Source organism: Typopeltis vanoorti, chromosome 19 (assembly GCF_054136105.1).
Source record: "Typopeltis vanoorti isolate ZY-2024b chromosome 19, IOZ_Tvanoo_1.0, whole genome shotgun sequence".
Taxonomy (NCBI): Eukaryota; Metazoa; Arthropoda; class Arachnida; order Uropygi; family Thelyphonidae; genus Typopeltis; species Typopeltis vanoorti.
In genome coordinates this window covers 65,212,915-65,237,925 of record NC_143567.1, presented here as the reverse complement: position 1 = coordinate 65,237,925, position 25,011 = coordinate 65,212,915, and the positions used below count along the sequence as shown (strand labels likewise).

At 36.3% G+C, this 25,011-nt stretch overlaps 1 protein-coding gene across 1 annotated transcript in view; it reads right to left on the bottom strand.

Moving 5' to 3' along the window:
* The window catches only part of LOC150096198 (proto-oncogene tyrosine-protein kinase ROS-like), a 481,253-nt gene that overhangs the window by 292,624 nt on the left and 163,618 nt on the right, over nucleotides 1-25,011 (bottom strand). Inside the window, exons 12-13 of the mRNA XM_090409003.1 lie at nucleotides 17,921-18,096; nucleotides 11,832-12,021 (exon numbers count right to left, since the gene is read on the bottom strand). Coding sequence (XP_090265129.1) covers nucleotides 11,832-12,021; nucleotides 17,921-18,096 — 366 coding nt within the window. The remainder of the gene's footprint in view (nucleotides 1-11,831; nucleotides 12,022-17,920; nucleotides 18,097-25,011) is intronic.

The window sequence follows — 25,011 nt, the reverse complement described above, 5'->3', positions numbered from 1 at the left end:
AAACACCTCTTGCTCACTTACAGTCAGTCTCTCCTCCCCATCATCAACTGCTCTTAATCTCTCCATGAAGTCACATTCACAAGATTGAAAGATCTTTATGAACTGCTCATTAAGTATCTCCACCACACATTCTGCAACAGCTGTCTTTATACCATTTCCTCCAATCAATGTCATCCTTCCATAATCATTCTTTCTTTTGCTGGCTACATATCGAAAGAACTCCCTAGGATTCTTTTTAGCTTCATTAGCTAACTGCTGTTCATACCTCTCTTTAGCTACTCTCACCAACCAAGTCACTCTCATTGCCTGGTCTTTGTAGAACTCATGAAATTGGTTACTTCCACTTCTCTTATGCTGCCTCCACAATGCCCTTTTTCTCTGTATTGCATGCTTAATCTCTTTATTCATCCATCTCACACCTAACTTATTTAACCTTCTCACCCATGGTATACATTTAGACATTGCATCCACTAAATATTTTTTGAAAATCCCCCAGCTGCATTGATCTCTTTTCCAGCTAACTCCTCATTCCATGCTACACCTGCAAGCTGTCTCCTGAGCTCTTCATAATCACCCCCCTTGTAGTTCCACATATACCCTTTTTTCACAGGGGTCCTTGCACTGCTGGCAACCACCCAAGTAATCACCTCATGGTCACTTTCACCAATTGGTGGATGATTTGATACCTCATTGATAATTACATCCTCCGATGAGATGACCAAATCCAAGACCCTTAATCCTCTTGTGCCCTCTGTTACATACTGTCTGAGGTAATTATCCCTCAAAAACTCAAGAAACTCATTTTCTTTACTTCCAGTTGCTATCTCTTCATTCCAGTCTATATTGCCATAATTAAAATCACCCATAATGATCACCCTTTTCTTATTTGCTTGGCTTATTTCACTATACATTTCACTATCACCACCATCCACATTACCAGGTCTATAACAACATCCCACCAAGTATTTGATTCTATTCACCTCTATCTCACACCATACTGCCTCAAAACCACTGGCCCCATTTCCCTCTTGCATCTCTATCTTGTATGGACATAACTCTTTCTCTATCATCAATAGCACTCCCCCTCCCTTTTTACCCCTTCTATCCTCACGAAACACATCATACCTTTCCATCTCTATTCCTGTCAGGATGTCATCCTCATCTAACCATGTCTCACTTATTCCGACAATCTCTGGGTGCACAGACGCAATTAGTGCAACCATTTCATCTGCCTTGTTTCTTATACTTCTAGCATTGGTATACAAACACAACAACTCATTTCTGGATCTACAGCTAGTTCCACTGATACCACTCACTCGATGTGATCTCTCCATGCTGGACTGGGGCCATTTCCCTTTCTGCTTCTTCATTTTAGAACCCTTTGCAATTCCATCTGTTTCCTTTTGATTCCTGATCATCCCATTACTTTCCTGCCTACACATTCTCTCACCTCCTCTTGGAGCATCCACCTTTCTCACGCTGTGTATCCCTGTCCACCCTGAGCCTCGCCGTTTCCCTGCTCCTCTTGCACACCCATTCTCTCATTTTCTATACTCATACCACTCACTTCCACATTCATTTCCACTCCTTCAATCTCTCCTGCTCTTCCACATCACTCCCCTCTCGATCTGATTCATTCTCTCTATTCACTTCTCTACCTTCCAGCAGCAGTCTCTCCAAGCAACTCACACCATAACCACTCAGATGCAGTCCATCGCTCCCATACAGCTCACTTCGTCCCTCAAACTCATTCCACACATTAACAAACTGTACTCCCATCTCCTCACACATTTCAGCCAGAATATCATTCATAATCCTTGCTCTCCGCCTCATTTCACCACAATCATACCTAGGCAACACACTGACTACCCTTCCTGTCACACTATTCTGCTTTATCTTTCCAAGCAGTCTCCTGACATTCATTTTGACATGCTCTTTGTTCTCTCTCAAATCATTTGTACCAATTAATACAATTAACTCTTTTGCTCGTTCCCGCCTCATATTCAATGCCTCAATCACTCTACTCATTTTACCACCTGGAAAACATACCTTGTGCATTTTATCCTCTAGCACACCTTTAATAATGGAGTTGCCATACAACGCCACTCGCTCATCTTTTGTTAACTCTTTCATGCCATCATGATTTATTTTAATAGTTTTGACCTGAATTCTCTTAATTTCATTCCGCATCCATTTCATTTCTTGCTTCATCCAATCCAATTCACCTTCCGAACCTCGCGACACATTCTCTCTATCATTAAATCTTTCTAACTTTCTAACTCTCGACCCCCTCTTCTCACTTTCCCTCTCATTCATCCTTCTTTGTTTCCGTACTTTCGGTCCAACATACGTCCAACTTTCACTATCATTCTTCTCACTTTCACTCTCGCATATCTTTCTTTGTTTCCGTACTTTCGGACTAACATGCGTCCAACTTTCGCTATCATTCTTCTCACTTTTACTGTCATTCATTTTTATTTGGTTCAGTACTTTCGTTCCAACATGCGTCCAACATTCGCCATCAGTCATTCTTTTTTCGCTATCATTCATTCTTTCGATTTTTTTTACTTGCGATTTCTGCATCATGCCATTTCTACTTTCATTCGTTCTCTCGATTTCGTTTCTTTCTGCCTCACTTTCATCCCTTTTAACATCCGTTACGGTTGTCAAATCGCTCTTTTTCTTTTTTCCTGATTTTTTAACATTTTTTCGCCTGTCTTTCTCGCCATCCTCTTTCAAACGTGCACTCGCGACACAATCGGTACTAGCACTTTCTGTCATCAACTTCATATTCGCATTCATCAATTCCTCGTTCAGGTCACATTTCGCACACACCCTTCTTCCATCCGCACTAAACATCCACAAATCATTTATGTAATCGAAGGAATACATATAACAGACCTCACACTTAACGAACCGACTGAAATCCAAATTAAAATCATGGAATGACAATGCCACCGCCATTTTTTTTTTTTTTTTTCTCTGCAGGTTACTAGGTCTAATATTAACGTTTTCCTATTTAGTTTAAGCAAGAAAAAAAACCCCACACTAATAATATCGGTAGCGTACAACGTTTACAGCCGCTCTTACTTAAACAATTACGCATATATACTTAATTATTCCTAGTAAAACTTATCTGAATCAGGAGCTCTTCAAAACATGTTCGTAGCGCTTGACCCACTCATTTGAAATAAAAAAAATCAAATTTGAAATTAGACAAGACAGCAAAAGTGAAGAGCAACACAACCATACTTTGTAACATCTGCATGGCAACTCTTTTATGTTATGTGACACTGTTTTCTGCTAAACAAACAAATTCATGCACAGCAGTACCATACTGTATAGCTATGCATATTGCATATTAATGAATGTTTAGTAGTTATTCGATGCAATTAATATTCCTCTTTTTGATTTTGTTGATACTTGAAAAAAAAGAAATTTAAATTATTTTTACACCCTCACTGGAGTTGGCAGACTCATCATGGGAGGTTCATTCAACTGACAGCATATCTATTACACTGCATCTTAAAATCTTTAACATTCTCTGCATTAACAACATATTCTGGTAATGAACTCCATTCACTGACAATTAATGTAAAAAATAACTTCTCACATCCCTCTTCACCACACTCTTATGCAACTTTCAGGGAATGGCCTCTGGTTCTTCTCCTCTTGCCTTCTAATCTTTTTATAATCCCCTCTAAATTAATCTGACAAAATCCCTTTACTAACTGAAACATTTCTACCATATCAACTCTTGTTGAAGGTTTTTTCCACTTGGTTATACTATAAATTAAAGGTGCCAAGAAATTATATTCTTGGTTTAATCCTTTATCCAAGTGTACACCGATGAAAGGAAAGTGATATGGCACCATTGAAAATGTTCAAGCGGCAGCAACCACGACCCTCAACAGTATCCCAAAAACCGATATAAAAACTCATTTAACAAATTAATTGACCGTGCCAAATGCTGTATCGAAGCTGAGAGAGAGTAAATTGATTGAAATAAATGATTTGAATAATTATAATTGGCCTGTGTTTTATTTCCTATCAAAAGTTCATTGCATGTGAAGTAATTCATGACTGGGCAACTCGTATATAGAGGCTAATGACTTCACATCGCTTGCCTTAGTATCCCATAATGCAAAGCACATATCCTTACGGACATGTATAATGCTATGCATTATGGGAAGGGTTACTATTCAGACTGGTTTCGACCTTTATTGAGGTCTCATCAGTGGAAGCCAGATTCCAAAGTGATACCAAGGTTGAAGTAATGCAGGTCATATTTCCATATACAAGTAGCCAAAGGGTGTCACACCTTACTTGGCTACTTGTATATGAAAATATGACTTCTGCATTACTTCTACAATAAATTTAGTTTAATCCTTTATCCAAGTGTAAGCAAACAAAGTTTTCACCTGAAGTATATTCAGGACTGAGGCAACTTGTGGTAAAGGTGGATCAAGATCTCATCACTCCTTGTCTTAGTATCTCCCATAATACGAAGTACATGTCCTTGAGGACATGTATAATGCCATGCATTAAGACAAGGAGTGATGAGAGCTTGGTCCACCTTTACCACGAGTTGCCTCAGTCCTGAAGATACTTCAGGTGCAAACTTTATTTGCTTACACTTGGATAAAGGATTAAACTAAATTTATTATAGTCTAACCAAGTGAAAAAACTTCCAGCATTACTTCAACCTTGGTATTACTTCTGGGTCTGACTCTCACTGACGAGACCTCAATAAAGGTCAAAACCGGTCTGGGTAGTGGCCCGTCCCATAATGCATAGCATTATACATGTCTGAAAGGATATGTGCTTCACATTATGGGATACTAAGGCAAGTGATCTGAGGTCATTAGCCTCTATATACAAATGGCCCAGTTGTGACATTACTTCACGCACAAACTTTGTTTGCTTACTTGGATAAAGGATCAAACCAATAATTTATTTCATATTACCTCTTTTTCTCCTATCCACCAAACTCTGCAATTCACATTTCTTCAACCTCCCTCCAGCATTCCAGGACCCTGATATTGTCCTAATCACTCTTCTCTGGACCCTCTTCAATATTTCCACATTATATTGAAAACTAGGTGACCAAATCTGAACATAATATAATAGTCCAAGTGTGGTCTGACCAGTGCTTTATACAGTGGCACAACCACCTACTTATCCCTATATGTTAGAGCACTTCTTATCATAGCAGCATTACAATGTGCAGGCTTTGCAACATATGCATTATGCCCTCTAAACTTACATCTACTGTCAACCATTACCCCCAAATCTTGAATCTCATCCACTTCCTGTAGTATAGCACCATCAACATAGTACACAGACTTATATTTCTACATTCCCAAAAGGCAACACCTGCACTTATTTATGTTAAAACCACAACAGCACTCCTTTGTCTAAGTTGAAAGTCTATTAAAATTTTCCCGAAGAGAATTAGTATCTGCAGTACTACTTATAAATCTCTCCAACTTTGCATCATCAGCAAACAACTGAAGATCCCAAGTCCGCTCACATGATATATCATTTATGAACAAGTTAAACAGCAGAGGCCTAAGAACAGAACCCTGGTGCATGCCATTGGTTACCCTCTTTTTTTTTTGAGACACTGCTCCATTATACACAGTTTGCTAGTATCATTTAGAGAGCTAAATTTATTTATCTCTAAATTTATTTATTCCCATCCTCTGCAGCTTGTACGTTGACTTATCATATGGTAATCTATCAAATGCTTTTGCAAAGTCCAAGAATATCACTGTATATGATTCTCCTTAACTAACACACTTGTCACCCTGTCATAAAATTCAAATAAATTGCTAAAGCAAGGAAGTAATAAGCAAGGAATGGTTCATGTATATGTGACAATCTCTGCACATCAGTCTAGGAGCAGTTTGAAGAGGATGCTGACAAGTGCAGATAAAGAAGGTGTTTCTGTTTCTCCACTTGTCACCATTCTTCTCACTATAGAAATCTAGAGTGAAGTCTTTAAAGTTCTCGAAAACTACCATTCCCTGGATTCCATATTCTTCTTTCACCAACTGGGGCACCGATCTCAATACAGTGCACAAAATTTCCCTACTGCATTCCAAAGTACAAGCTGTACATTTAAACTGGCACAACTCATTTTTGCATGGAACAGCTCATTCAACAGCTGATGGGGCATAACTTTTGCTGATGACCCCATCAGAAAAAAATAAAAAATAAATAAATAAAAATAAAATAAATATTCCCCATCAAAAATTTCAATACCATGAATAATAATTTGAACAGTAGCATCCATAAAAAAAAGAATCCTATGGCATTTGCTTCTTACCTTCCTTTTCTAGAACACTACTCTCACATGTGCTGATGTTCGTCAGACAACTATTCTCCTAATCTGTTATGATGTTGTAGTACATTAAACATTTGCAAAACATCACTGTATATATGAAGTTTAAATAATGTGCTAAATAAAATCTTCTCCTTTAATAAAACCATGCTGGGATGCATTGAGATTCCTTTAGCTATTAATTCAATCATGTATTCCAACCCTTACTAACTAGTGAAGAAATGCCCTGTTTTGCATGCTTACTGTTTTGTCTACTAATTCTGTCCACTGACTGGAAACTACTCCGTGGTTAGTACATTTGTTAGTATATTTACCTAAAATATACAGAGATACATCATCCAAACTCATTCAAATTTAGTTGACTTATATCTTACTTAATATGTTAAGCACGTCTAGTTTATTCACTATAGTTAAAGTTACATTAACATCTTGTTAAAAAAAAAATCTCTCCCCATGCAAGCCATCATCCTACCATTTTTTGGACAAGTTATAATACATAAATCAGGCTATTCTATATGCCCCATAATTTCATAGAAACCCACAACAGTCCCCTTGTCAAAATTTATTTTCACACTAATCAAACTGCTACTAAAAAAAAAAAAAAAATCAAAATTTATGATTAAAAATACTGACAAACTCTCCAAATATATAAAACAAACTAAAATAAAATAAAAATAAAAGAGGCAATAACACAAGCACACCAAAGACAGAAACACCAAGCCAACATGACATAGTCTCCATTTCCCCCACGAGTTCTGAAGATGACACACTGTCGAAACGGCTCACACCCCCATTACTCCCACCCCTGACCTTTTCCCATCAATCCTTCCTCTTCCCCAAAAAATAGTTTCTATTTCAGATCCCCCCCCCCAAAGCACTCTCTGCCCACCATTAATAATAATAATATTTTACATATAAAAAAACCCAGGTTTTTATATATATAAATATATAGATGTAAATATATATGTAATATATGTAAATTATCCCAGATTGCTTTACCCCCACTTTTCCCCAACCCCCTTCCTTTAACAGTTTAACAGCAGATGAATACATATCTGCTGGGATAAGGAGACAGCCAACAACATCCAAAACGGTATGTCTGAATTTTCCTCTTATATTATTCTTCATATATCAGTTTTTATAACACATTAGTAATGCCCTAAGATTTGAGTAAAAAGCCAGTGGCACTGTGAAAAAGGGCACTCCTAAACGAAAGTAGGCTATGTAGCCATAAAAATAATAGTTACTTAGAGGAGTAACATGGGAATTTTCCTAGAAATAATACCTATATAAAACAAACTCTTATATCTCCTGACAATACTCTGTCTTCTTTTGATTAATCTTCCTTATATATAAATGTTGACATACCTAAAAACTTAAACACTGCCCACAACCATTGCTTATCAGAATACCAAATTTATCCCCTTCTGATATCCTTTCTCTGATTAAGATTATAATCTCAGCAAATTTCTTTAAATATAATCTACAAAAACAGATTTTCGGTTTTCCCATGAACCAAAACATTAGTGGTCAACATGCTGAGCTCTTCCTTTCTCAAATAAAAACATAATTCTTATCACCCTTTTCTCCCTTGGTATTTCTTACTAACATTACATCATTTATTGTACATTAGCTACATTGATGATGCATCAGTAACAAGAATACTATACAAAAACTAATTGTTTCCTTAAACACCTTTAGCCACAGACTAAAATTCTCCATTGAATACAAGGAAGATATGCTCAGAAACTTCTTAAATCTGACACTCAGCAGATATGACCATTATATTAGTACCAAAGTATACCATAAACCAACCCACAATTATTTGCATTTCTCCCTCCTATCAACCTTATTTATCAAAAGATCAGTTATTTTTAACACAGGGAATAGATTTTCTCTATCATTGTGCTATAAGCCTAGAAATCATATACCTTTTTAAAAGACATCTTCTACTCTTGCATTATGCCATTCATACAGTCCAAAATCATTTATCTATTTCCCAAAGCAACTTACCTAAATCCTACACTATTTTAAAATTCAAATATGTTCACAATATCTACAAAACCATCAAACGCATCTTCAAACATTCTAATTACAAAATTGTCTTTACCACATGCAACAAGCTACAGAATTAACTAAAACACAAAACCACAATATTTTATTATTATTATTATTACATAACACCTCCAGGGAATCCCAAGACTCATTGAACACCTGCTCAGTTACATAACACTTCCAGGGAGTCCCAAGACTCATCGAGGGGGAGGGCACCTGCTCTACAACTCTGTCTCCACCACTCCACTAACCGCAACTACCTTCATCTACACCAGCGCCATCTACCACTGACCACCACCACTATTTTCACAAATCACAAACATCCATGCCCATGGCAGGATTCGAACCTGCAGCCTTCTGGCTGGAGAGCAGATACGCTAACCTCTCGGCCAACCAAGCACTAAAAAGAAATTCAAACAAAAACACACCATGTAATATCAATAAAAATCCCACTAATGAAATATCACTGCATGCTATACAATATAAACACACCTCTGAAACTGATGAAGTTACCATTACTGATTTATTTCCAAGAAAATGAAAACAAATTACTTTGCTCAAAATCTCCAGCAATAACAACTAATCAGGATGCAATAAATACAAAAGACTGTAGCTCATCTTGCTCGCTAGGAAATTAAATAAAACAAATTAGTTCCTATTATTCCTGAACAACTAAAACTCTCCATTGATGTCAAAGCCAAACTCCTCTTAATCCATAATTTTAAACCACATTGCAAGTTCACAGTTTTGCACTGTTCACCATCTGACAACATTTTCTCCAAGAAATGGGCAGCACATTATTATGTTGTTGGTCATGTGTATACTGTAGTTTTAAGTTTTTTTAAATTTAAACCTGATTTTAACTAAAAAATCTCTAGTTCATTCCATTCATCATCTTAATCATTATCACCAATTACATTCATGCTTCATTTGGTCACTAGTGGTGTACCACAGGGGTCAGTTTTTGGATCGGATCGTTGTTGTTCAATTTGTATGTTAATGATATTTGGGATAGGTTTAACTACTGATATGCAGCTGTTTGCAGATGATGCAAAACTGGACAGCGTCAAGTGGATGTTATGGCCTTACAAGAGAACTTGAATAGATTGCATGATTGGGCAAGTAAGCAGAACAATCAGTTCAATGTTGCAAAGTGTAAGGTTTTGAGATTTGGTAAGCAACGATGGTATGTGAAGTATACACTTCGTGAGGAAACTTTAAAGGGAGTAAAGGAGATGAGAGATCTAGAAGTGATAGTGGACATGGACCTGAAAGTCAGGGCCCATATTGAACAAGTTGTGAAGAAGTCACATCGGATAACTGCAAGGATGTCAGGGTCTATTTCTACATCATAATCTGTCTATTTCTGCATATCAGGGTCCCTGCAAGATTTGCAAGGACCCTGACATGCAGAAATACACCAGTTATGATGCCATTATATAAGGCATTGATCAGGTCTCATATGGATTATTGCGCACAGATTTGGTCTCCAGGTTTTCATGGTGATGAGGATATGTTGGAAAGGGTCAAGAAAAGATTCACAAAGGTGGTCAGTGGTCTTTGGAATGTGGAGTACATGGACAGATGTAGAGAATGTAAGTTGCAAAACCTTGTGAATAGGAGGAAGAGGGGGGGGGGGATATGATCAAGACATATAAGGTCTAGTCAGGGGTTGTTATCAGGTTGACATGGAAGAGATTTTTCATAGAATGGGAGGGAGGGGTGAACAAGAGGCCATCATTGGAAACTGTGTAATGAAAGTATGAGCAGAGGAGTAGGTTTCTTTGCATTGAGAGTGGCTGATGAGTGAAATGCACTGTCTGAGTGTGTGTGTGTGTGTGTTGTGAATGTGGACACATTGAATAACTTTAAAGCGCAGTTTGATGAATATTGTGTGCAATGAGTCTCTGACTCCATGTGGGTCAAATAATAATAATAATAATTTTTAGCTATCAAATATACATGCTTAAGTTTTCACATACTTCGGCATCATTCTCAACACTTTCTTTTATTTTAAATTTTGGCTTATCAATTATGGCTCCAAAATCACACAACCATGTATGTCTTTTTAACTACCCTTGTATATAATTAAAAATTTGTATTAGATGTATTTTGCATTTGGGTGGAGGGTAAAGTAACTCCATCTTTCAATAAGATTTGCTATTTCCATTATTATTTTTATTCTGGAGCAACATGAAGATAAGTTACACGAAATTTCTGCATTTACATAGACTTTTATCTGAAGATAAGTTGGGCAATCACATAGAGATTAGTGGATATATACAGATAGTTTTTGTGTTAGCTCTGTGTGAATTCAAGAAAATGAAAGTTCTGTAGAAGACAAGAGCTTAAAATTCAATTAAATACAGAAAGGAAAATGACTGTTGGCATATAACATTAAAAGGAAGCTGAGAATATTTTTCATGTTTTTCATGTGATCTAAAGAAGTTGTGATCACTATATTGTTGCTTGCATAGTTAAGTCATATTGATTTTATGCAGTGTGTGTGTGTGTACACACACACACACACACGTATTGTACATTAGATTTTTCTTCTGGTTATAAAGATGTGTGTGATGATTCAATCTTTTAATGGATTTAATGAGTTAATGGATTAATTGAGAAGATAAGATGTTTATGTGATATCCGGGAATATGAATCTGTGTGCAAGGTTAATATGTAGTTTAGTTCAGGTGATTTTCTTTTACAGATAGTTTTTGTATTAACTCTGTGTGAATTCAAGAAAATGAAAGTTCTGTAGAAGACAAGAGCCTAAAATTCAGTTAAATACATAAAGGAAAATAACTGTTTTTTACAGTTATTTTTCCTTTATGTATTATACATGTCTGTAAGGATTAAGCATTAAGTTATTTTTATTTAAGGATTATACATGTCCCTTAAGGATATGTGCTTTGCATTATGGGATACTAAGGCAAGTGATATGAAGTCATTAGCTTCTATATACGAGTTGCCCAGTCCTGAAAATACTTCAGGCACAAACTTTGGTTGTTTATACTTGGATAAAGGATTAAACCAGGAATATAATTTTTGGCATCTTTAATTTATAATTTACTAAATGTGCAACTTCATGGGATTACATGTGTAAAAAAGAAAGAAACAGAAAATTAAAAAAAACTCCTCCTTCTACCCATATAAAATGATTTCAAGACAAAGTAATATAGGATAAAGCATTAGTCTATATTACTTTTAACCTACAAACTGAAGCTGAATGAACATTAAGTGCTGCCCAGGGCAGAATCTTTTGCAGTGAATCTAATGCCACTGAGGAAAGAAATCGCAAACTTAGAAATCTATTCCCTTGTAAAACAATCCTTTCGTTTTTTTAGTCTATCTGTTAAATTAACATACACTTTAAATTGAAGATTACAAAAATGCATAATGTCAATTCTTAAGAAATGACTAAACTTACCACGCTTTCCTGAAAACAAACCAGCTTGAAAATAAACGCCTGGTTCAGCACCATTCAGACGTGAATATTCAACACTGTGAGATGTGGCCCAGTACAAATAAGCTGCTAATGAATCAACTGCTAATACTTGCGCAAGAGCAAGAATAGGCAAAGGTTCAGGTTGTGTGCTATCTAGGTTGGCTCGTGATATCTATAATAAGTGAAATAATAATATCACTTCACAGAAACACAATTTCATATTATTTCAGAGAATCATAAAATCAAAATGCTCTTTATAATTTATAATATGAAGAGTTAATAAGAAAGTTAAGTCTCAAGAATATTCAAGACATGTGAATTGTATAAAATTCAGGATGTTTTGTGGTAAATGTTTACTATTTATCTAGCTAAAAAAAAAGTTAAATTTAGAAAGAAAAAACACAACCCTCAAGACTAGAAGGAAGCTGAAAACATTCTTCTTCTTAGATGACAAGAATTATTACATCCTAGCAGTATATAGGCTAAACCTACGAAGTGTCACAATTGGTGAATAAAACTTAGTTACACTCTGAAGTAACTAAGATGAGTGTAACTAAGATCCCTTGCCCTTTTTTAAGTTTTACAATGACATTGTCACTGGGCCGCAGACAGATATTCAGCTATTTGCAGATTATGTAAAGCTTGAAAGAATTATTATTATTATTATCCTAGACCTCCAGGTGGTCAAGGGAAGCTGCAGATCATTCACCACCAACAGTCATACCTTCTCTTAAACTGATTTACACTGGATACACTCACTACTTCAACAGCAAACTAATCCACTCACTCACTGCTCTGTGAGAGAAAAAACCTAGCTCTCATCTCTTTCTTAACAGTACACAAACTTAAGTTTCATGGATGCTCTTTGTCCTCTCCAAATCCCATATAATGAAAATGAATCACCTGATAGCCTACAACACCCTTTCAGAAGTTTACAGACCTCTATTATACCACCCTCTTTTTTCTACAGCCCACATACTCTCAATCTATCTTTGTAATCTACATTTCATAATCCTGATATCATCTGCATTTCTCTTCTTTGTACCCTTTCCATAGCTTCTGTATCTCCTCCAAACTTCATCATCATCATCTTTGTTATATTCCCTAGATTTCTCAACTATTTGTCATAAAGTGAAGATCTGATCCTGACAGCCTCTATTTGGCCTGAATCCAGCTTGTTCTTCAACAAGCTTCTCTTCCACAATCCTTCTCAAGTATGCTTGCATAAATCTTACCAGGAACACTCAGTAGGGAAATACCTCTGTAATTCTCACATTCAGTTTTATTTTCCTTTTTATATGTGGTACAATGAGAGCTCTACTCCATCTGGAATTTGTCCCTCTGTCCAAGCCTTCTAAACTATGCAGTGCAGTCACTGCAAGACTTCATACCTCCATACTTGAGTATCTCAGGTCAAATATCATCTACTCCCACGGCCTTTCCACATTTCAGGCTTTGATGCCTTTTTCTACTTCAAATATGGAAGTAGAATGTTTTTGTGTCACCTTTATTTCTAATTCCTTTTACAGCACACTTTCCTCCATTTCTGAGCTTTTTCAACAGCCTCCAGAATATTTTGTCACCTTCTTGATATTTATTTTCTATGTTCTTACCATAATCTTTCCATGAATTTTGTTTAGCTAGTTTTACAAAATGTTTAGCTTTCTTACATTTGTCTATATATTCTCTAAGAGCTATGACTTAGTCTCTATGACTTATTTGCCAGGAACTTTTGATATGATTTCTTCTTTTCCTTCACCTCCTGTGTCCACCATGAAGTTCTGATTTTTTTATCCTTGCAGACAACCTCACCACATATCTCTCTAGCTGAATCAATCAATCAATGTTTTCTTCAGGGCTTGCCATTGAATTTCCAAAGTTTGGCTCCTGTTCTCAAACTTTCATTTTTTCGTGAATAATGTTTGTGTATTTTAGTCTACAGTTCACATCTGTAGACTAAGCTTTAAAACTTTCTTACATGTTTTTCTTTTCAAAATGAAATTCAATTTTATCCTGCTCAAGACTAAATAGTGATCACTGTCAATTTCAAATCCTCTGTACACTCTGGTGTTCCGCACCAGGGAGAAAACATCACCATCAACAATAACATAGTCAAAGACATTTTCTTATTCCTTGCATCTTCTCCCCCAAGTGAATTTGTGCACATTTTTATGTTGGAACATGGTGTTAGTAATAACCAGTCCATGTCCTGAGCAGAAATCCAACAGATGTTCATCATTATTATTAGCTTTGCTCTTTTATCCAAATTTTCTCAAAATATTTCTGTATGTCTGACAATCATTTCCTACTCTGCTATTCAGATCTCCAATAAGAACCAACTTTTCCTTTTTTCATTATGTCAGTTGCTTTCTCTAAAGCCTCAAAAAATTCCTCCACTTAGTAGAATCTTCCGTGGGACCATAGGCACAAATAAGTCTCATTGTCCAGTTCCCCATTTTGATGTTTGCCCACTTCACTCTACTTGATATTGCCTACCATTCAAGAAGATTATTTAGTGCTGAATACTATTGCTACTCCTCCTTTTCCCTGATTGCTATTACCTCAATATAGCATTTTGTATTTATTGTTTAGAAAGATTTCACCAGTTTTTGTCTTTTTTGTTTCAGTCCCCTATTATGTCAATCTGATACTTATCCAATTCTTCTATTAGTTCCATTTCTTTGCCATTCAGGCTTCTTATGTTGATAGTACTGACCTTGAACTCTGGTGATGTTGAGTTGGGATGTGTTTCAGGATTTGTTCCAGTAGATGACTTTTCGCTGTTTGCCCTTGTTTCCTGGCAAAAACAACCAAGACCTTGTTTAACCTGGCAAAGCCCCTGCTGGTATGAAATTTTGTTATGTTGTACCATCATTTTACATTGTGGTTTAAGCCAATAAGAAGACAAGTTGGTCAGCTAAATTCCAAATTACCAGCCCATCCTTGTTCATTCAGTATCAAGGTAGAATACCTAATAGAGTGCACCACGAGAAGGTGAGGATTGGACATTAGGTCAGAAGCCCTAGTCAGTAGTCCGCATTCCTTTAAAGGCTATGTGGAGATCTCCTCTCAGTTATACAGCTTTGACCCTTAAGCACCACTCCAAACTTAGCAGGCCAAATCTGAACAGTAGTCCAGTTCTGTCATATCAAAGCTTTGTAAAGAGGCAAAATGACTTCCTTATCCTTACATGTCAATTTTCATTTCAATATTGTAAGCATCCTCTGAGTTGTATTTGCAATTATTGTTATTATCAATAGACTTCAATGGAGTCACGAGATTCATCATAGGATGTCCCACTCTCACATGCACAGCTCTTCATGTATTCACTCCCTGAACTCACCACACTCTCAGGTAATGCATTCTAATCACCCACCACTCTCCATGCAATTAATCTTTGAACCTCAGTATCATATCTACCATAACTCCAAGATCTCTAGCCTTATCAGTTTTTTGTAGCATAACCCTGCCAATATAATATGCCACTGGAAATCTCATCACACAAAAGCATAACTTTATACTGAATTGATAGCCTTTATCATTTGCCCACTATTCTAGTTTACTGAAATAATTCTTTAAGTGTTGTATGTCAGTAGCATACGATTGCCCTACCCATCTTTGCATCATCACAAATGATTGAACACCTTCTGTCAGGTCTTCCCAATATCATTAATGTATAGATTGAACAACAATAATCCAGGACTGATCCCTGGTATATGCCACTGACAACATTAAATCTAAAAGACTCATACCCATCATATACCACTTTCTGCTACCTGTCCATCAGTGGTGCATTCACCCCAATCAATAGTTTATATTCCAAACCCATTTTCTCCAGTTTATGCAACCTGCTTTTCATGTGATATCCTATGAAATGATTTAGCAAAGTCTAACAGCATCATAGCATATCCATTACTATTATCCAACTAAGCCATAGCAATGATATAAAATATGAGCAAATTGCTAAAACGTGACCTCCCTTTACTAAAAGCATGCTTTATTTGCAAAGTATATCTTATCTTTCAATTTATTTCTGTATGCGAGGTCTTACTACTTCTCGATAATTTTCAGCTCCACCACCATTCCAGATATACTGATAGGTCAGTAGTTAGACACATTGGTTTTTGCACAACAACCTGCAACAGAACTATCATACATTCTTGTAGAATTTTTCTGAGCTGAGACTCAAGGTATACAAACAGAGCCAAGCCATTTTATTTGAAAATTCCTTTAGCAAATGTGCTGATATCCCATCTGTCACCATTGCTGAATTGATATCCAGGTTACGCAACAGCTCTTGAATCTCATTCTTATGTACGTCTATCTCTTTATTCATTTTAGTGGTAGCATTATGATCCATGTCACATTCACCTGGTTGACAGATCTAAGCAAAGTAAGCATTCACATTATCTGAACAACCTCATCTGCTTCTGACACATGGGTACCATCTACATTCACAAAAGTTATTCTTCCTCAAGTAGCATCCAAACTTTAGGCACAGATGCACATCACAATCTGATAAGAGAGCATGGGGTTCTATAATACAATTGTAGACTATAAATCCTCAACCAATGAAAAACAGCAAGTGTAGATAAATGTATTATTCTAGAGAACACAAAAATGATAAGAGATCCTATTGGATAAAGAGTCCCACAGCATAAACACTCCAGGTACAAAGTTGTATTTGCATTTTAAGAAAAACCATTGAATGGTATCTGCATGTATCAGTATTCTAACAACAAAATGAGAAGTTGGTTGTTGACTGTTTCATATGGTTCGAACTGGAATATTGCTATAATATGTGGACCTCTGATATTCTAGTTACACTGATATTCTGGGCAACCCTCTGCCATTCACCACTGAGACCATTCTATATAGATGCACCTTGCATGTACCAGCAGAGTAAGATTTCATCCTGCAAAACAAGGCTCATAAACAATTCATGTGAGGATAATAAGCTGGCCTGGTTGGCCGAACGGTTAGCGTATCCACTCTCCAGCCAAAAGGATGCGAGTTTGAATCCTGCCATGGGCATGGATGTTTGTGATTGTCTGTGGAAATATTAGTGGTGGTGACGAGCGGTAGATGGTGCTAGTTTAATTGCGGTTAGTTGTAGTTGGTGCATTGAGTGGTGGAGACAGAGAGTTGTAGAGTAGGTGCCCTCCATCAATGAATCTTTGGACTCCCTGGAGGTGTCAAGTAATAATAATAATAATGATGTTGCAACAGGAGCAAAATGAATTAAACCTATCTACTATCATAAACTGGTGACAAATGAGATTAATTTCCTGATAAATACCCATTCTGTGAACAATGCTAGCCTGGTTGACCGAGTGGTTAGTGTACTTGCTCTCCAACCAACAGGCTACTGGTTTGAATCCTGCCATGGGCATGGATGTTTGTGATTGTCTTTAGGAATGAATTTCATTGTCCAGTGTGAGTCTGCTGCCTCACTTATTGGAGGCCTGAAGTGGCATGAAAAAGTTCCACGTCTCTAGAGCAAGATTTCTGGACTATGTAAAAAAATAAAAAATCCCATAAAAATATATAAAACTGATTTAAAAAAAAAAAAAGGGAAAAAAATCCTTGGCCCACCCATGGCACAAAAAAAAACGTACTATAGGTTTGCATATAAACTTTCATGGGTGGGCACAAGATAAAAAAAAATCTGGTATGCAATTATTACCTAAGTGAAGTAAATTAAAATTACATATCATACTTTTCCTTTCCTTTAGTGCTATATGATGATCATCATTCATTTTAGACAAATTATTAACTTTACAACAGTGTTATAAATAATTATTTTATTTTATTTTATCAAAAATAAATAAATAAAATAAAATAAAATAATTATTTCTAACAAGGAAATAATTATTTTATTTATCAATAATTTGTCAAAAATGGATATCATATTTTTGATTGTGTTTCAATTATACTGAAATTTACACTTATCAAAATTAATTATATTGGACTTTATATATTTCTAATATGTGGAATTTCAAATACTTGTTAAGGCTCAATTTTATCTTTAATTTATAAAGTAGTAAAAGCATTTAGAAAAATATTCATACCATTTGTTGGGCAGGACTGGACCAATACAATTTAGGAGCAAGCCAATCAATGGCAATACTTGCTGCATTAGTAATGTTATTTAATCGACTTAGGGAGTGGTGGGTTGACATATTAAAGGTGTATACCCAACTAGAATTAGTAATCAGAAAGAGAATGCTTTCATACCAGCTGATCCCTAAGAAGAAAAAAAAGTATTGGTCACCTATAAAAGCTAATATTTTCTGGACACACATGCAAAGTATATAGTTAAGAATTTTTAGAACAGTGTGTGTATCAGTGGCGGCCGGTGAAATTTTAAGTGGGGGTGCTGCCTATACAAAATAAAAAAAATTATTTTTTTTTTCCTAATTAGTAACCAATTTATTAATAAATAAATCTACACATTTATTTATTAATAAATTGGTTACTAATTAGGAAAAAAATATTTTTTTTTTATTTTGTATAGGCAGCACCCCAACTTAAAATTTCACTGGCTGCCACTGGTATGTATATGTGTGTGTGTGTGTGTGTGTGTGTGTGTGTGTGTGTGTATATATACACACACTGGCAAAGTTTACATACTTATATATATATATATATATATATACACACATAGAAGTATGTAAACTTTGCCGATTTATGAATATTTGAATAAAGTTTATAAGGCAGAACACCAGAAGAATAAGTTGATAACATTTATTTACTTATTAACACATTTCATCTCAATCGAACAGGATTTCTTCAGGTGTAAATACACAAACTAGTAGACAAAACAGTAAGGACTAACAAAGATGACAACTGTTATGCAGTTATACAAAAGAGGCTGATGTTTTTTTTTAAAATTATTTCTAATTGTTCCAAATGTTCTGAGTGTTTATGCCATTTGTGTGACTGTTCTTGATTAATGAAGGCTAGGATGTATTCAAACAAGTTAATACTTTGGTTAATATTTAAATGTTTATGATATAATGTTATTTCCAAAGATTACCATATTTTCCTTTCTGTTTTATCACAGCAGTGGTGTAACAGTTCTGATTTTTCCCATAAAACTTGATATATATCCATAAAAGCATTTTATATATATATATAAACTATTTGACATTTGAAAAAAAAAAAACTTGTATGACTGTAAAGCTGAGGGGGAACAAAAAACAGAATAGAAGGAAAAAATAAGAGATGCTACAATATTAACTGAACACAACTGCCATTATTTAAAATTAAAAATGGATTGCTGTCATTTGAAGAAATTCTGGATCTAACTGCATTGGTGAGCAAGTGATCATCTCACGTATACCATAACTGAATAGCAAAGGAGTAATAAGTAGAAAGGTTCTAATCCTAGTTCACTGGATGTGTGGTGAACTGATCATTGCTGGGATCAGCAGAATTAAGAATATAAGAGTATAACATCCAGGTAGTGATATTGCAGGAATGAGAGAGAGCCAAAGGCATATACGGGAACTGAGGTAAACGAAATGGAGGTGCATAGCATATTATAAAACCTTAATGTGAATATAACTGTGGGATCGGGATTGGATGGTATACCAGCTCAAGTCTTATGTGAAGCAGCAAAGGAATCCAAGTCTCAGCTCTGGGTTAGTCCCGAAGGGATGGAAAGAGGGGAGAATTGTTCCATTGCATAAAGGAGACTCCAAGACTGCTGTTGCAAATTACCGACTGATCAGCATATCAGGAGTCACTGTCAAAGTATTAAAGAAGTTGGTCAAGAGCAAAATGATAGATGGAAATGGATACTGTATGGGGCGCAGCATGGTTTTGTGAAGGGTAGGTCATGCCTCAGTAAACTGCTTACATTTTATAATACAGTGACAGCTGATAAAGGCAATGGGTTTACAGTGATACTGCTGGACTTTGCAAAGGCCTTTGACAAGATATCACCCAGAATTCTGCAGCACATGGAGCACATATAGGGTTGGTGAGATAGATAGGAGGGTGGTTGATGAAAAGGCTTGAGAATATTCCCAAGCCCCATTTACAATTGCTGATTCAGCATATGGAAGAATTTTCTTTGTCATCAGTGGATTTCATGGATTTTCATTTCATTTTAATGGTTCATCATTTCTAGTAGTATGTTTCTTCTGTTTATTTTCTTTCACTTCTCACATGGGTAGAGAATAGTTTATTCAGGAGTAGAATTCAAAAGAAGGCTTCTGAATAAGGGCATGCCATAGGGCACAGTTCTTGGACTGCTACTGTTTAATTTGTTCATTAACAATATAGGAAAGTATCTGAGAGAGGAACTGTTCAGTTATTTGCAAATGATGCAAAGTTGGGTAGAACAATAGTTAATACAGATGTCAAAATTTTGCAGGATGATTTGGATAGATTGGCAAACTGGGTAAAGGAGAATAAATGTCAGTTTAATGTGGCAAAGTGTAAGGTTATGCATTTTGGAGTGAAAAGATTACTAGCTGTATTCCACACTGGTGGAACTGTACTCCAGGAAATTGATGAAGCCAGAGACTTGGGAGTGCTAGTGAATAGGGAGTTAAAGTTTAGGGAACACATAGCAAAAGTGGCTAAAGCATCAGATCACTTGGTTAATGAAGAATACTTTAAAGAGCCAAAAGGCTTTTTTTTCGGCAACGTAAATTATTCAATTAAGGGGATAATAAATCCAGACTGGTTCTGACCTTTATTTAGGTCTCATCAGTGAGTAGCTAGACCTGGATAATACCAAGGATTTAGTGAACAGAGCTTGCATACTTTACTATACGAATTGCCAGAAAAGTGTACCCCTATATTATTACTACAATAAAGAGCCGAAAAGCTTTTTTTCGGCGATGTAAATTATTTAATTAAGGGGATAATAAATCCCTCATTATTTCAAAGCCGAATAAGAAACACGAAGATCGAAATCTAAGAGTTTCATGCCTCCAAGTTTCTTATTCAGCTTTAAAATAATGAGGGATTTATTATTCCCTTAATTATACGAATTACCTTTCTGGCAATTCGTATAGTAAAGTATGTAAGCTCTGTTCACTAAAACCTTGGTATTATCCAGGTCTACCTACTCACTGATGAGACCTCAATAAAGTCGAAACTGGTCTGGGTAGTGATCTTCCCTCATAATGTAAAACAGTAATGTATCTCCTACGAGCTGCATTTTACTTTATGAGAAAATATTAAGGACAGTGATCAAAGCTTGCTCCACCTTTGCTCTGAGTTCCCCTAGTGTTGTACCACCAGGCGTTAACTTACACTTGGACTTGCCGAACGTTCTTCAGTATGAAACTCTTAGATTTCGATCTTCGAGATCTAAGAGTTCCCCTTAATTAAATGAAGAATACTTTAAAAAACAGAGACAAGCAGGTTATCGTTCCTCTTTATCGAGCCTTGATAAAACCCCACCTTGAATCCTGTGCACAGATCTGGGTGCCAGGGTTTCTCGGTGATAAGGAGGAGGTGAAGAGGATCCAGAGGCAAGTGACCAAGATGATAGCTGGTCTATGGAATGAACCTTATGAGAACAGATTAAATATTTGTGGATTACAGAAACTGTTTGATAGGCAGAAATGGAATGATATGATGGAGACATACAAATTACTGAGGGGTTTTTACAAGATTAATTCAGAGGAAATTTTTTCAGAACAGATGTGTTGGTGGGAGATCTAGGGGCCATCCATGGAAACTGAGCAAGAGTGTAGTTAGCAAGGGTGTTAGAAATAGGTTTTTTGTTTGGAGAGTAGTGAATGAGTGGAATAGGTTGGCAGAGTCTATTGTGGGTGCCATGACTGTAAATGAGTTCAAAGCAAAGTATGATAGATACTGAGCAAATGTTGAATAGTGCTTGACATGATGTTTAATGCCTCCCTTGATGAATCTAAGGACTTCTTGGAGTTGCCCATAATAATAATAATTAGACAGAACTGAGGCTCTAGTCTAGCTTAGGTAATAACTCTAACATCTTCTTCAAATATGACGCTCATGATTTCTCTGTTTGCCTATAATACAGGATATTGCAGTTATGCTAAAAACGGTACACACCTGAATATTTTAAAATGTTGTGTTTTGATTCTGCCAGGCAAAGCAAAGATTAAAGCTTGGTTAGAGGAGTAAATGAGCTCGGATCTTATACTTCTTGAGAATTTTTGCCATCTTGATTGAATTGGAACTGATAAATGGGAGAGAAATATAATCTTTCACATCACTATTATCTTCAAAATTGTGTGCAGGTGAATTAAACAAGAATTTCAAAACAGTGTTTATGATAGCCATTCTTCTCAAAAATAAAAGTAACTCTAATTCTTTAGTGATGTCTTCTTTATCACTAATGACGATGTGTACAAAGATTGTTAATGAAGAAATGAATACTAAACTTTAGTGGTGAATAATCATGAGACTGGGCATGAAGATATATTTTAGTATGTGTGGGTTTTCTATAAATGGAGGCCTTAAATTTTTCTGATGAATGAAAAGTTTGGCATCAAGAAAACGAAGCGAACAATTGACTTCTAGTTTTGCAATATATTTTATTCTGGGGTTTAGGTTGTCAGTGTGGTTGAAGAACTCTTGGAGTGTATGCAGACCATGGCACCAAAAATAAAATAAAACATCACACACACACACACACACACGAATTTGCATAACCTCTATAGCACATTTATGCTGGTAATTGCCAACAGTTAAAACAGAACAAACCTACTGATGAATATGGCTCCCGTACGAAGGAAAATGGCAGCCAGTAATGATGGTTTGCTATCTTTATTCAATAATGATAATAACGGTAGTATAAAGGAGATGATTCAGTTTACTATCTGCGAAATGTATGCTTTGTGCAGTGCGGTCGGAGTATGGTTAGATGATAATAAAGGAGTGAATGTGTGTAGAAAATGTAAGGAGAATGAGCAATTAAAGTGTATTTCAGGTAGTGAGTGTCATATTTTTGTCAAACTTCAGAATGAAGAAAATAGTGATATGACAAGAAATGGTGAGGTTGTACCAGGTTGAGGGCATGAATGTAGAAAGTGTGAATGATGGTAATAATTCAGGGCAAATTAATGGTTTTAGAGAGAATAAAAAAGATTAGATAGATGCAATGAGTGAGATCGCGTTATTGAGCGGAGTGATACAAAGGGCAAAGCGGCAGCTAGAGCATCTGAACAAAGGTCGACTGAGTGTACCAGCCAATAATAAAAAGTATGATAGGAAAAATAAGCGTATGAGTGTGAACATAAACAAAATGAAGGAGAGAGTGCTGTATGGAGACTCATTAGTACGAGGTGTGTTAGTAAAGGATTTGACAAAATCGTACCAACCTGGTGCGACCATAAAGGATGTAACTGAGTCTATTAGAGAGCAAAAGGAAAGGGTGAAAGAAATGACTGTTGTGGCAGGTACGAATGATTTGAAAGGAGATAAAATGGAAATGATAGAGGACCTGAGTGAATTGTTTGAAGTAGCAAAAGAAAAGAGTGAGAGAGTTAGGATGATTAGTCTTTTGCCGTAGTATGACAGTGAAATGTTTAAAAGAAGGACCATAATTGCAAATGACTTTATGCATGGATTATGAATGACGAGTGGTGTGGAATTTGTGGAGTTGTGTGGAGTGAGTTCGATGGGCGAAAGGATCTATATAAGATGGATGGCTTGCATTTGAATGGATACAGTGTAAGGAGACTTGAAAAAGTGTTGCTGAATGTAGTGGATGTGCAAAATCAGGGAAACTAGATTTATTAAGGGGGGGGGGATAGATATACAGACCTTAGGGAGGCAGTTGAATGTATGAATGAGTATAATATGCCCAAGCGAATAAGGACAACAAATCAGAATGGGATAGTTAATATAAGGCATCAAGATAGGGATGGGGCTAATTGGGGTCTTAAATTCATGTACACTAATGTTAGGAGTATTAGGAACAAGAAGGAAGAGTTTTTGGCCATGGTTGGCACTTCCAGACCACAGGTTATTGGCATTAGTGAATCATGGCTAACTGTAGATGATACAGCTAGTGGGATTGAATGTGATGGGTATAGTGTGTTTAGGAATGACAGGGAGAATAAAATGGGGGGGGGAGTATTGTTGATGATAGCTGATGAGCTGCAGCCAAGGAGAATAGAAGTTGAATTACAGGATAGAGAAAAGAGCACATTTGATGTGAGATTGTGGCTAGCAGAACAAAATATACAATTGGGTGCTGCTATAGACCAAGTGATGGAAAAGATGGTGGAGACAGTATGCACAAGCAAATAGAAGAAATGAGTGGAAGGAGGGTAATTATTATGGGAGATTTCAACTATGGTTGTCTTGATTGGAGTGAGGAGAGGACACATGGGAGGAAGGAATTGGATTTTATGTGGTTATTAAGGGATAACTATCTGCAACAGCATGTAATGGAAAATACTAGGGGTCAGAGAGTGCTTGACCTAGTAATTACATCTGAGGATTTGGCTGTAACAAATATGACCACATTGCCACCAATTGGTGAGAGTGATCATAGGGTCTTGACTTGGGATGTGGCTAAAGGTGTGGAATTTACAACTAAGACAGGGTACATGTGGAATTATTGGGCTGGAAAGTATGACAAGCTTAGGAGTTTGATTGGTTCAGTGCCATGGCATGTACAACTGCAAGGACTAGAAGTTGATAGTGCATGGGAGGCAGTTAAGAAGTGTTTGCATGAAGCAATGGCTGACTGTATACCTAGAGTCCAAATAATAAATCAAGTAGGGGTTAAATGGATGAATAACACCATTAAGCTTGAGCTGCAAAAAAAGAAACAACTATGATGGGAATTTAAGGAGAAAGGTGACCTGCAGGCACATGAATGGTATAAAGCGCAGGCCAGAAGGATAACGAGTGTGATAAGAAAAGCAAAAAAGGATTACAAAAGAACATTGGCCATGCAGGCTAAAGATAATCCTAAACAGTTTTTGTTGCAAGTAAAAGGAAAAACATATATCGCAGAATGATTTTAAAGAATGCCGATGGTAGGGAGGTAACTCAATCAGTTGATATAGTTGAGTTACTGAGTGAGCACTTTGCAAGAATATATCATCCAGGTGGTGACATTGCAGAAATGAATGAACCAGTAGATTATACAGGAATTGTGGTGAATGAAGTGGAGGTGGGTAGTCTATTGCATAACCTC